Raw genomic sequence first — 14,671 nt, forward strand, 5'->3', positions numbered from 1 at the left:
ATTTTTCTATTTCTTGTTCATCCTAAACAGGTCTACTCAGAATCTTACACTGGTCTGTTCAATGGGGCTTAATCCCAGGAGAACATTTTTAGGATTGCACTCTTGATTTCCCTGATGCATATTCTATTTACAGGTACTTTATCTGGTTGATAACTTTAGTGACTGAATGTCTCTTTTTCCGCATCACCCGTACTATAATAGATCAATTAATTCTATTTTCTAATTCTAATTCTATTTTCTCTGTGGACTTGCATAGTTTGATTGTTTTGATTGTATGTTCTAGGTATTATTTCATATTTTACCTCTCATTTAATCTGTATTATTATACAAATTGTTTTTATTATACAAATTGTTGTGCTTAATGAAAAGGTAGCTTACACCTTTTTGAATGAAAACTTAGTTTACTTAAGTAGCAACAATTAAGGTGAAAAACATAACTGGATAGCAAGTATTTAGTCATATTTTGATTGCTAGTATTCAATCATATCCACTTTCCAAAAAAACCCCAACTCATCATACAAGCTCTTGGTACCAGATTTGTACAACTGTGCAAAGCATATCAGAAAACAGCAACCCTCTCACATGAGCAAGTAGATGAGAATGACAGCCCTGACATTAGTTCCATGGGATCTTTGTCCAGGTGCTTTTTGGCACTGCTAAGAGTGGATGTGAAGAAATTTGACTTTATCCTCCCTGGATGGATATCAAGCATGTTCAGACAGTGCTTCTATCAGCTCTCTTAAATAATAAGCATCTAATGAAAATACAGTGGACAGTTGTTCTTCCATCCCAGTATTTAAGTGCAAGGAATACCTCAAAATGCAGAAGGGCAGTAGTTGCCTGGAGCTGCAGGAACGGGGAAGGCATAGAATAACTAGCCCCAGAATTTCAGGATATATACAGGGAGGCGGCAGTCAGGAAAGGAAAGGTAAGTGACATAATAAAGCATTAAGCAGGGTAAGAGTTCATGACTGTAAAAGCAGGTAGAATCTTTCCCGGACATGCAAATAATTCAGGAGAGATGAAGCAGGTGGATGACTGAATATGGAAATGCATCAACCAAGGTTTAATAAGAAAAATATGCAGGGGGGAAGAGAGTGAAAGAAGCAATGATATAATGAGCACAGCCCAAACGTACTGCAGCGTTCTGCAAAGGAGGCATGATACCATCTGCCTCCTCCAATATACAGTAGCACAGATATCTAATTTTATAGTTGACAATCATTAAAAAAAATATTTCTTTTCCAAACAGTACCACTGTCACCTCTTAATTTTCCAAAATCTCAGCCCTGTGCATAAAAAGTAAATTTATTTTTATAAACATTAGAGCTCACCAATCTCTCCCTCCATGCCAAGTTTAGGAATACTGATAGAGGTTCGGGTTTCTGTTTCTAGTCTCTTTTTTGTTTCTCCTTTCTTTCCTATTATATACCTATATAAGCATGAAGAAGGAAACAAAGAATCACAGATTAAAGTGCAAACAAATGATTGTCAGTCCAGACATCATGAAGTAAATATCCTGCCCACTCAGGGCTGCCAATGTTAGGTTGGGAAATTCCTGGGGATTTGGGGGGTGGAGACTAGGAACAACAGGGTTTGGGGAGGGACCTCAGCAGGGTATAATGCCATATTGTCCATCCTCCAAAGTAGCCATTTTCTCCAGGAGTCATATGTAGCCTGGAGATCATTTGTAATTCCAGGAGATCTCCAGACCCCTCCTGGAGGCTGGCACCACTATGCCAACTTGACATGCTAACGCAGAAACAATTTTCTTAATAATTGTGGCACAGAATATTCCCTGCGATGGTACTATGATGCAAAGTTCCAGATCTGGGAAGTAATTTGAACCAAATTTGCTCATTTGTAGTTGCCATAATGTGTAGATGACTCGAGAAGGCAATGGCAAACCACCCCGTAAAAAGTCTGCCGTGAAAGCGTTATGAAAGCAACATCACCCGAGTCGGAAACGACTGGTGCTTGCACAGCGGACTACCTTTTTTTTAGTTGCCATAAACCAATGGGTAGAATCTAGTACACAGACTGGGAACCCCAGACCTTTCCCCCCTTTAGAGCACTCTGTAATAATGACAGGAAGTAAATGCAGAAACAGAGAGTGCTGCCAAACCACTGGTTAAAAGATTTTTTTGTGTATTTCATTTATACCCTGCCTTTCTCCCTAACAGAAATCAAAGTGACTTACATTGTCCTCCTCTCCTCCATATTATCATCAGGTAGCTTAGGCTGAGAGTGTGTAACTAGCTCAAGGTCACCCAGTAAGCTTCCAGAGCACAATACATGGGGCTTGCTGTGTATCCCAGTACAGGAGTACATACAAAGACAGAGAGCTGAAGACTGGGGAGGGACGGTGGCTCAGTGGTAGAGCATCTGCTTGGTAAGCAGAAGGTCCCAGGTTCAATCCCTGGCATCTCCAAAAAAGGGTCCAGGCAACTAGGTGTGAAAAACCTCAGCTTGAGACCCTGGAGAACCGCTGCCAGTCTGAGTAGACAATACTGACTTTGATGGACCAAGGGTCTGATTCAGTATAAGGCAGCTTCATATGTAGGGTTGCCAAGTCCAATTTAAGAAATATCTGGGGACTTTGGGGGTGGAGCCAGGAGACTTTGGGGATGGAGCCAGGAGACATTAGGGGCGGAGCCAGGAACAAAGGTGTGACAAGCATAACTGAACTCCAAATTTTAAATATAATAAGAATATACATCCATTTTTTTGGGGAGCGGGGGAAGAGGCTGGAAAACCTGGGGTCCCCCGCTAGGGCGGGAGGGTTGGGACCCCTATTCATATGTCCATATGTCCAACAGCAACTGGAGCAGTGAGAAGTATGCTATATAATGGGCTATGCAAATGCCCTGTTGCTGGACCACTCATCTTTCTAATGACACTGAGATGTTTTTCTAATTGTCTTCTATGGTATTTTAATAATTGACTCTAAACATTTTTAAACTTCCAATATATTTTTTTAAAATTGTGAATGAGTTAACTTGTTAACTAATGCAAAGGCCACCCACTTCCACATTGAATTAGGTTATTACATGCCCACTGACTCACTTGTATAGTGGGCTGGGAACATCAACAGCACACTGGTAACCTTTTTCAGTCTCTTCTATCACAAAAGCATCGCAAGGTTCATCTGCACCATCCCCAAGGCCTACAAAAGATGGATGCAATGATTGTTAAAAATTTTCTTTATTGATAGTTCAACCTGGCTATTTCTCCCAATATGGGAAACAAAAGGTTTTGCTGACAGCCACCAAGAGTTCCATCCATTTTGAAAAGCAAAATGCTGCTTTTAAATTTTGCCCAATATGGAGTCTTCAGAAAGCAACAATTGTATTCAACAACACAGCACTTTCCCCCTTACTTCAGATGAATTCTGCAAAATAGCCCTGCAGGAAACTAATCTTCTTGTAAATGTAGGATTTTGCTACTCATGCAAATGCCCATTTGCAAAACATTACACAGCAGTGGACAATGATGCAAGGCTTTGAATGCTGAAAATCTGGAGGAAAGTGGTTTTGGAGTCCAGCCTCAAATAGTAGGTGACTCTAATATGTTAGAAAATGAGGTAATCTTCAGCTCAAGAAGAAAACACAGCAATTATTTTTCTGCTAACCAGAAAAATAAATTTAAATATTTCAGGCATTTGACAGTTCATTTGTATTATGCCATTATCCAGCACCGCAAGTTTTGTTAAGGTGGAACAAGATTTCATTATATGAAGCTGAAGAAGTAACTTAAAATTTACTTGCAGTATGAGATGGATTTGGAGGGGGGACATTCTCATGCAAGTAGTAGTTAGTGCTAGAGGCTAGGAGTCATTTGCTGAAAAAAGAGCCAAAAGTACAAAAAGGGGGGGGGGGGAGAGAGAGCTGGATGTGATTTTAACTATTCACAAGAATGGGCCTCAAGCTCCCAGGCACATAAAAGGATTGTACAAGCATTTTTGCTGTTTACTTTGAGACCCCTTTGAATAAGAGTTCAGTGGCAGGAAAAAGTAACAATCTACATCATGCAAGCAGATCAAAGGCACATCTTACTTAACCAACAGAAACACAGCAAGGAATGATAATAAGCGCAGTGATTTGATTAGCCAATCTGAAGCATGGTCTTACCATATTTTAGACTTTATTGAACAGTTCCAATGGCAAGTGTGATTGAAAGACATACTTTATAGCAATATGTTTAGGAAGGAGGTAACTTTACTGTTTTTGCTTTCCCCTTTTTTAGAAAGGCGGAATGATACTAAAGATACCATAGCATTTAAATCGAAAGGACTTGAGGTGCTTCTGAAACAAGTGCATTTTGCAACAAGTCTGAATACTTTTCAGCATTTCACAGATGAAAACAGAGATACCTGTTCTGTATCAATGGGTGTGGCTACCAGCAGAATACTGCAATCTAGTGTAGATACATTATAGCTACATTCAATTTTAAATCAGTATTTTGTTTATAGCAACAAATCCATATGCCTTTCACTCAGAAAGTATCTAAACAATAATACACAGATTTTATTTAAATACTTGATCAGCCTTTTTTTCTCCTGACAAGAGAACTTCCAAGTTGCCAACCTCGAAGTAGTATACCAAAAAACACAAAAATCGTGGCGAATTAACAAACAAAAATTCTCACTCTATTTTTAAGCAATAACACTCAATGCTTGAAAAAACAATTCATAAGAATTATATTTGACAACAGTTCATATTAAACAATACACTAAACATACAAAATCCCCAAATCCATTCTCCAATAATGTGAGATCAAAGGCTGAATTTTAAAGTCTCTTTAGTGAAGAGATCTCTTCAAGAAAATTGGAGAAATCAAGGGAACGTTTCATGCAAAGATGGCTGTGATAAAGGACAAAAATGATAGGGACCTAACAGAAGCAGAAGAGATCAGGAAGAGGTAGCAGAAGAATTATACAAAAAGGATCTCAATGTCTCGGACAACTATGACAGTGAAATCGATGACCTTGAGCCAGACATCCTGGAGTGTGATGTCAAATGGGCTTTAGAAAGCATTACTAACAACAAAGCGAGCGGAGATGATGGAATCCCAGCTGAGCTATTCAAAGTCCTAAAAAATGATGCTTAAAGTGATGCACACATTATGTCAACAAATTTGGAAAACACAACAGTGGCCACAGGATTGGAAAAGATCAGTTTATATTCCAATGCCAAAGAAGGGTAATGCCAAGGAATGTTCAAACTATCACACCATTGCACTCATTTCACATGCCAGCAAGGTCATGTTAAAGATCCTACAAGCTAGGCTTCAGCAGTATGTCAATCGGGAACTACCAGAAGTTCAAGCTGGGTTTTGGAGAGGTAGAGGAACTAGAGATCAAATTGGCAACATTCAATGGATTATGGAGAAAGAATGGGAGTATCAGAAAAATGTCTATTTCTGCTTCATTGACTATGCTAAAGCCTTTGATTGTGTGGATCACAACAAACTGTGGCAAGTCCTTAAAGAGATGGGAGTACCAGACCACCTCACATGTCTAAGGGTCAAGAAGCAACTGTAAGAACGGGATAGGGAACAACTGATTGGTTTAGAATAGGAAAAGGAGTTCGAAAAGGATGTATATTGTCACCCTGCTTATTTAGTTTATATGCAGAGTACATAATGCAGAATGCTGGCCTGGATGAAGCACAAGCCGGAATTAAGATTGCCGGGAAAAACATCAACAACCTCAGAAATGCAGATGACACTATTCTAATGGCAGAAAGTGAGGAGGACCTAAAGAATCTCTTGTTGAGGGTGAAAGAGGAGAGCACAAAAGTAGGCTTGAAACTCAACATCAAAAAACTAAGATCATGGCATCTGGCCCCATCACACCTTGGCAAATTGAAGGGGAAGACATGAAAGTAGTGACAGACTTCACATTTCTGGGCTCCAAGATCACTGCAGATGGTGATTGTAGCCATGAAATTAAAAGACGTTTGCTCCTTGGGAGGACAGCTATGGCGAACCTGGGCAGTATAATAAAAAGTAGAGACATCACCCTGCTAACAAAAGTCCGTATAGTCAAAGTGATGGTATTCCGAGTAGTAATGTATGGCTGTGAAAGCTGGACCATAAGGAAGGCTGAGCGCAGAAGAATAGGTGCTTTTGAGATGTGATGCTAGAGAAGACTCTTGAGAGTCCCTTGGACTGCAAGATCAAATCAGTCAGTCCTAAGGGAAATCAACCAAGACTGTTCACTGGAAGGTCAGATGCTGAAGCTGAAGCTCAAATACTTTGGCTACCAAATGAGAAGCGAGCACTCCCTGGAGAAGATCCTGATGCTGGGAAAGACAGAAGGCAAAAGAAGAAGGGGACGGCAAAAGATGAGATGGCTGGACAGTGTTACTGATGTAACAAACACGAATTTGAGCAGACTTCGGAGGATGTTGGAAGACAGGAAGGCCTGGCATGACTTTAGAGTTGGACTCGACTGTGTAACTGAACAACAAAAAAATTTAGTGTATTGTTTAATATGAACTGTTGTCAAATATTCTTATGAATTGTTTTTTCAAGTATTGAGTGTTATTGTTTAAAAATAGAGTGAGAATTTTTGTTTGTTAATTCGCCACAATTTTTTGTGTTTTTTGGTATACCCTTCATTGTGGCACTCTAGGGTTCCTAACCTCCAAGTGGTGGCTGGAGATGCCCCGCTATTACAACGAATCTCAGAGAGCGATCAGCTCACCTGGAGAAAATGGCCACTTTGGAAGGGGACTATGATATTCTACCCCACTGAAGTCTCTCCCCTTCCTAAATCCTGCCCTCCTCAGGCTCCACTCCCAAAATCTCCTGGTATTTCCCAAACCAAAGCTGGCAATCCTACTTGACCTGGCTAGCCCAGGCTAACACTCTCAACAGATCTTGGAAGCTAAGCAAGGTTGGTTTTGGTTAATATTTGGATGGGAGACTACCAAGAAAGTCCAGGAACACAATGCAGAAGCAGGCAATGACGAAGTACCTCTGAATGTCTCTAGTCTTGAAAACCCTACGGGGTTGCCATGTCCATTGCAACCTGATAGCACCTTCTTCCACCCCCACCTCACTAATTGTATAGGATACTGGTCCCACTTTACAGATGAACAACCCAGAGAATAACACGTATGCATACTAGCAACAGTGCAATAAAACTGGATTACAAAATTAAAGAATGGCATGCCAGAAGCAGTGAAACAGTAAGGTATGTACAACAGAGTCACAATCTTAGAGAAATAGTGAAACAGGATAATATATTTTATGAGCGAAGCAATGAAAGCTAACTAATGTCACACAAACATTGACTAAAGACCCTGTTTGTTTTTATTAAAAGGCCCTCTGAATGAATGCCATTTTACACATTCTGTGAAATGATAATATTGTGGACACCATATCAAAGAAAGCATGAGTAGAGGTACCTTTGCAGGATGGTACCTTCGGAAGGCTTGGCTCAGGTAGGTGAAGCTGCTGCCAAGGAGCACATCAAGAGAGATGGTCCTGGAGGTATGTGGGACCTGGGCCATGAAGCAATTTGTGGGTGATTGTCCAGCACATTGAATGAGGGATTGTCCAGCACATCTAATGGGTAAGCAGTGGAGCAATTGCAGGAAAGGAATAATATGCACGCTCTACTTAGTTCCCAATAATACTCAAGTTGCCATGATGAGTACTAATTGTAGTTTCCCAGTTGTCTTCAAAGGCAGACCCATGTAGAGCACATCACAATAGTTTAGCCTCAAGGTTACTCTGGCATGAATCCATGTGGCCCGATTAGAGCCATTCCCTAGGCTAAATGGAGATGGAAGAAAGTATTTTTCACAACTGAATTAACTTCCATCTCCAGAAATAAACCTGGGTTCAATGTGATCTCAAAGCTTTTAACTGAGTCAACAAGGGTCTGCTGAATCTCATCAGATATGGCGAGCACCTCTAACACCTCAGCCTTCCTGACTGGAATCAGCTCCATCATGTCAGGCTCAGTTTCAGCTTGTTCACTGTCAGCCATTCAACAACAGCCAGGCAATGGCCCAGGAATGCTATAGCAACGGTAGGCAATTTAGACAAAGAGATATTGCACTGGGTGTTGTCAGCATATTGATTACCCCCGAATCCAAATCCATGAATAATCTCTTCCAACAGCTTTACATAAATACTACATAGATAACCTAGATCTTGAGGAGCTGCACAGGGCAGGTCCCATTTTGGTAACATCTCCAGGAAAAACCCTGAGTCTGATCCATAAGGAATGATTTAAAGTTTAAACCCATCCAAAACATATCCCTTGACGCCTTCTAGTAGTTTCAGATGTCTCAGCAAGATGACGTGGTCCACCGTATCAAAGGCTGTTGATATATCCACTAACAGCAACCAACAATCACATCCTATATTATCAGCTACAGCCATCAATGCCGTCTCCATCTCATAGTCCAGCCTGAAGCCAAACGGAATGGGTTTTAAGGCAGATGCGTCACCCAGGAAGACTTGGAGTTGATCTGCAACCACTTTCTCAATTGCTGTTATTACATTTATCAATGGGCTTTAATATGGAGGGCCATGCCATCTTGCTGAGATGTTTGGAACTAGAGGTTAGTATAAAAGGATTGGATTAGGTTGAATCAGAGGGTTACTGTTGGAGATCAGTTACCATCAGAATGGCACCTGCTAAACCAGGACAATTATTAGGGAAGGATTCAAGTACTTGGCAAGCACAACTTCAAAAACAGGGATAATTGATAGAAAATTATTGAATTGCAGTCAGCAAATGAATTGCAATTGTGCATATGTACCTCCTATAAATCCCTGCCCTGGGTAGCCCAGGCTAGCCCAACTTTGTTAGATCTCAGAGCTAAGCAGGGTCAGCCCTGGCTAATATTTGGATGGGATCCCACCAAAGAATACCAGGGTCATGACGTGGAGGCAGGCAGTGGCACTCCAGCTCTGAACGTTTCTTGCTTTGAAAGTCCTACAGGGTCACCATGTCAGCTGTGACTTAATGGCACTTTCCACCACCACCACCAGCTCCTATAAACCAATTGTCTGTAAGGCATAAAGGAACACTGTTAGAGATGTTAGACTGTAGGCATCTAAGTAACTAAGTAACTGTCAGACTGTGCAGTCTGGGAAATATAAAGGATCATATACATATCACCATGTAAAAAGGGAGTTATCCAAAGCAGGTCTACCCAGAATTAAGTCCCATTTTATACAGTGGAACTTACTTTCCAGAGAACATACTTAGAATTGCAGACCAAGTGTCTGTAAATCAAAGTAGATTCAGGTGGGTAGCCTTGTTGGTCTGGGGGGAAAAAGAAGGTAACAGTACTCTCCTGTGCACACACCAGTCGTTTTCGACTCAGGGGTGACGTTGTTTTCACAGCAGACTTTTTACGTGGTGGCTTGCCATTGCCTTCCCCAGTCATCTACACTTTCCCCCCCAGCAAGCTGGGTACTCATTTTACTGACCTCGGAAGGATGGAAGGCTGAGTCAACCTGGAGCCGGCTACCTGAACCAGCTTCCGCTGGGATCGAACTCAGGTTGTGAGCAGAGGGCTCCGACTGCAGTACTGCAGCTTTACCACTCTGCGCCACGGGGCTCTTTGTTGGTCTGAAGCAACAGAACAAAGCTTGAGTCCGATGACACCTTTAAGAACAACAAAGTTTAATTCTGGGTATAAGTTTTTGGGTGCATGCAGAATTAACCTTTGTTGGTCTTAAAGCTGCCACTGGACTCAAACTTTGTTCTGTGAATCAAAGTATACATGCAGAAGTGTATATGCACAGAGTCTCTCTCTCCCTCTCTTTTTTTTTTTTACACACACACAATCTACATACAATGCTATTTGCACATGCAAATCTCCCTAGGGAATGGACAGCATGAGATATTGTACTATACTCCCTGGGGAAGCCAGAATGCACAAGCTCAAGTCTATTCCCAGCAGCGCTATAGGCTTCCAGCAATGTGGCACTATCCTCAATCATCCTACGCGCACAGAAATGAAACATGTTGGCTTCCAAATATATTACTTTCTTCTAGACTTATAGTGTCCCCGAAATTATTTATACCCTTTTCATAAAGACAAGCACAGTACAAAACAAACTTCACAAAGTACAAAATGAAAAAAATAAATAAATGATGTCTGTTCAGTTTCAGTACTTACCAACACTAATGGCAAACTATCTTTGAAGTTTCTTGCCTTGAAAACTCTACAGGGTTGCCATAACTCGGCTGCTACTTGACAAGAAAAAAATATATATACTCCCCCCATCTTTCTGTTCTCATCAGAGCCACCAAGGCAGCTTAACAGATTAAAAACAAGCATAAAACCCTTTCAAACCTAACAAAAACACATTATTAAAACTGTTTAAACCACAGCTAAAATTCACACACAAATGGAGGAATCACTGAGGGGATGGCGGATGAAACAAATAGGTCTTCCTGCTGGCAGAAGACAACAACCGATGAGGACAGATGAGTCTCCCTTTGGGACAGAGTTCCAGAGTTTTGGTGCCACAACTAAGAAAGCTCTCTCCCAGGATGCTGCCTGCCTAAACCAAGAAGGTGGGGACACCCAAGAAGGGCCTCAGAAGATGACCATAGTAGTTGGGTAGGTTTGTAAGGGTTGTATTCCAGTCAACACAAGTATTCTGAACCAGCTAAAGTTTCCAAGTACTTTTCAAAGGAAACCCCATATAGAATGCATTACCGTCATCTAATCTAGATGTTGTCAGGGCATACACTACAGCAGCTAGGTCTGCTAAGGAAATGCTATAGCTAGATATCCAGTCAAAAATGGTAAAAGGCACTTTTTGGCCTCAGTACCACACACTTACCTAGCAGTAGGCCTGGGTCCAAGAGCACCCCCAAACTTCAGACTTGCTCCTTTAAAGGGAGGGGAAGCCCATCCACAATGCGCTGCTCTTTAAGTCCAGCACAACACTTTAAGTCCTCTCACCAGTGGCATTTCCTTCTTGTCAGGATAAAATTTTCAATTTATTAGCCTGCATCCACTCTTACTACACTCAAAAATTCACCCTGCAGATCCTCTGACCTCTGTTGTATGCTTTTAAAAAATTCAATTAATCCAGATTCATAATGCTAAAATCTGAAACCATCAAATTCATTCTTTGTAACTGGGACAAATATGTCAGATTTGCATGTTATTGTTCATTATTTCTGCAGTGCTCTTGGTAATTCTGTAAGAAAATATCTGGGACACAAAGAAGAAGAAGGCATGTAAGAGTGAAGAGATTTGATCCATTTCAGGTCGCTGATAGTTTAGTAACTGAACTCCCCCCACCCCCGTCCAGGTAACTATAATCCTTCTCCTACCTAAGTTAAAACTTCCATTATGTTTTTCTGTTCTTTGCTACTGCAAGAACTAAAAATTTGGCCTTTATTTAAAAAAAAAAGACAAATGAAAATTGAGGACTATACTGTGATGATCAGGAGCCAAGAGGGCCATCTGGTCAAGTCCTCAAGTTCAAAGGTGTGATTCAAATGGAGACACTTGTTAATTTGGGACACTTGATACATTTAACAACTTGCTTTAATGCTCATCCATATTGACCCCAGGAATCTCAAGCGGGTGGGAGGGGGGGCAGGCATCCTGCTATAACTATAGTGGGAAACCTCTTGATATAAGCCATTGCTCCCCACTCCCACTTAAGAGAACATAAGAACATAAGAGAAGCCATGTTGGATCAGGCCAACGGCCCATCAAGTCCAACACTCTGTGTCACACAGTGGCAAAACATTTTATATACACACATACACTGTGGCTAATAGCCACTGATGGACCTGTGCTCCATATTTTTATCTAAACCCTTCTTGAAGGTGGCTATACTTGTGGCCGCCACCACCTCCTGTGGCAGTGAATTCCACATGTTAATCACCCTTTGGGTGAAGAAGCACTTCACAGGCTGCTGGCAGCAAAAGGCAGGAGGCTTGCTGGGGTCCACCAATATGTGGTATTAGTTCTCATCCTATTGGGGGCAGCAGTTTAGGATTCAACCCAAACCCTATTGTTTAACCAACGAATTTTGTGCAAATCCCAGAGTTCCATCTGACTCTATTATTACGCCGCTTCCAGTTTTGCACCAAAAGTGGCACTGAGTATTAGTCCAACTGTCCTGCCCTCCAGCATCTAGCCTCCAAAGCTAAAGAGGCCCAATCCTCTCTGTACATCTGAGAGGGCCTGCAGACAATGTTGGGCTTCATAACTGAAGTCATATTATATTCCTTCAGTGCAATTAAAGGCAAGCTACACTGCAAGGGCCGGCCCTGCCACTAGGCAAATTAGGCATTTGCATAGGGCACCAGGCCGGGGGGGGGTGCTGAATTGGATGCTCCCCCCTCCCTGGTGCCCTAGGCAAATACCCAGTTGCACAGCGGCCAGTAGCTTCGCTTTGCCTCCCTTCCAATTGAAAGGGAAGCGAAGCAAAGCCTGTCAGTTGCTGCACAGCCGCTGCCTTCATTCTACCTCCCTTCTGATTGGAAGGTAGGTAGAGTAAAGCCAGCAGTTGCGCCCCAGCCTGCTGGCTTCACTTCACCTCCCTTCTGATTGGGAAGGCAGAGCGAAGCCAGCTGGTCGGTGCATAATTGCTGGCTTCACTCTGCCTCCCAATTGGAAGGGAGGTGGAGCGAAGCCAGCAGTTCTGCACTGGTTGAGGGGAAGCTAAGCCAGTGGGCCGATACAAAACTGCTGGCTTTGCTCCGCCTCCCTTTCAACTGGAAGGGAGGCAGAGCGAAGCCAGCTGGCTGGATGGCTTGTGCGCCTTCACCTCCTTTCCCAGGTGCCCTCCTTGCCCTACTTTGCCATGTAACACTACAGCCCCATCTGCAGAGCACAGTTCTGTTCCTCTCTCAGTAAAATTATATGGAGGAAACGAAGCACTACAAAGCACTTAGATGAGGGGTGGCCAAACTGTGGCTTGGGAGCCACATGTGGCTCTTTCACACATATTGTGTGGCTCTCAAAGACCTGCTGCCCCGTCAGCCAACTTGGAGAAGGCATTTCTTTCTTAAAATCCCTTCTTCAAGCCAAACCAGCTGGTGGCTTGGAGAATTTATTTATTTACTTACTTACTTACTTTAGATTTATATGCCGCCCACTCCACAAGCAGACTCTGGGAGGCTAACAGTCATGGTAAATATTCAAATTACAATTATAAAAGAATAAAAACATATATAAATAATTTAAAAACTACATTATTAGGTGCTATAAGAAGATTTCATTTAGAGTTAAAGAAGAATGCATTTAGAGTTAAAGTTGCTTTCTTTCCACCTCTCCCTCCCTCCCCCAATCTATTTGCCTTCATTCCTTCCAGTCTTGCGGCTCTCTAACATCTGATGTTCATGCTTGTGGCTCTCAAACATCTGATGTTTATTCTCTGTGGCTCTTATGTTAAGCAAGTTTGGCCACCCCTGACTTAGATCATACCCCTTCAAGTGGCTGCAGCCATATTAGAAGAGGTAGTCAACAAACATATTCTGATCTGAGCCCAGCAAGGCACATGTAAAGAGACAGACAGATCCAGTTTCACAGCAAAAGATTTTCTTAGGGGAGTGCTCCTCTTTCGAAGAAAATTATGCACTTCTTTTAAAAAAGCATGACAATTCAGTTCAGTCCTATTGCTAACATGAAAAGGTTACATCTGCATTTCTAAAGGCAGGTCTAAGTTACTTGTAAAAGCAATCCACCTATAATTAGCCACTATTAAACTCTTGGGATGGAAGTAAACCTGCACACAAATTTTATCTATCTGACAATACAGTCTGGAACTTTAACTCCACAATAAAATGCTAAGCATTTAGCTATTCCATGTAACTGATTATTGCTGGTATTTTTCAATTCCCTTTTGAATTTTGCTGTATACTGTGAGTGAAGACTGATGTCAATGGCGACTATTGCCTTTCTTATAGGACTGCATATATTTCCAAAAGAAGCAAGCTGGCTTGTTGGTTTAACAATCAAAGGCAACAAATGATCACCATTTACAAGGAACAGAGAGGACTATACTCTGCAAATAAGATAAAAATAAAAGGACATGGATTCTCTTGTACTGAATCAGATCAATGTCTGCCTGGCCCAGTTCTGACCACAGTGCCTTGTCTGAAAAAATGAGATGCTCTATGGAACTAAGTGGCTCCAATTAACTGATAAGAACCAGGGCATGTTGACAAAGGGGACTAATTCCAGAGGCTCTCAGAAACGGCAATCCTACTCCCGAAAGGTGATGATGAGTCCTTTACTACAGCTATGATTCCTTGAGAGCTATTGCCTAAGGAGCAAAAAGTAACCCAGCAGGGTGTAGATCCTGTTTTACCAAGGTGTAAACATATGGTACTAAGCCAATAGGTTTTTATATTCGTCTGCTATCTGTGATGGTGCCATGATAGTCATGAACACCTCTGGATTCTTTCCCTTTGCCTGGCCAGTGGACGAGGCTTCTGAAAAAGATTTTGTGACCAGTGCCACCTTTAAGATCAACAAAAGTTTATTCAAAGTATTAGCTCCTTCAGACACATGGAAATGGAAGCATAGAATGTTTATTCTATGTGGCTCTTATGTTAAGCAAATTTGGCCACCTCTGACTTAGATCATACCCCTTCAAGTGGCTGTAGCCATCTTAGAAGAGGTAGTCAACAAACATGTTCTGATCTGAGCCCAACAAG

At 41.8% G+C, this 14,671-nt stretch overlaps 1 protein-coding gene across 1 annotated transcript in view; it reads right to left on the reverse strand.

Annotated features, from left to right (window-relative positions):
- ASCC1 (activating signal cointegrator 1 complex subunit 1) overlaps nt 1–14,671 on the reverse strand; it is a 109,784-nt gene that overhangs the window by 86,265 nt on the left and 8,848 nt on the right. Inside the window, exons 3-4 of the mRNA XM_060241199.1 lie at nt 3,067–3,166; nt 1,335–1,432 (exon numbers count right to left, since the gene is read on the reverse strand). Coding sequence (XP_060097182.1) covers nt 1,335–1,432; nt 3,067–3,166 — 198 coding nt within the window. The remainder of the gene's footprint in view (nt 1–1,334; nt 1,433–3,066; nt 3,167–14,671) is intronic.

The sequence above is a fragment of the Heteronotia binoei genome, chromosome 6, assembly GCF_032191835.1.
Source record: "Heteronotia binoei isolate CCM8104 ecotype False Entrance Well chromosome 6, APGP_CSIRO_Hbin_v1, whole genome shotgun sequence".
NCBI classification, from domain to species: domain Eukaryota; kingdom Metazoa; phylum Chordata; class Lepidosauria; order Squamata; family Gekkonidae; genus Heteronotia; species Heteronotia binoei.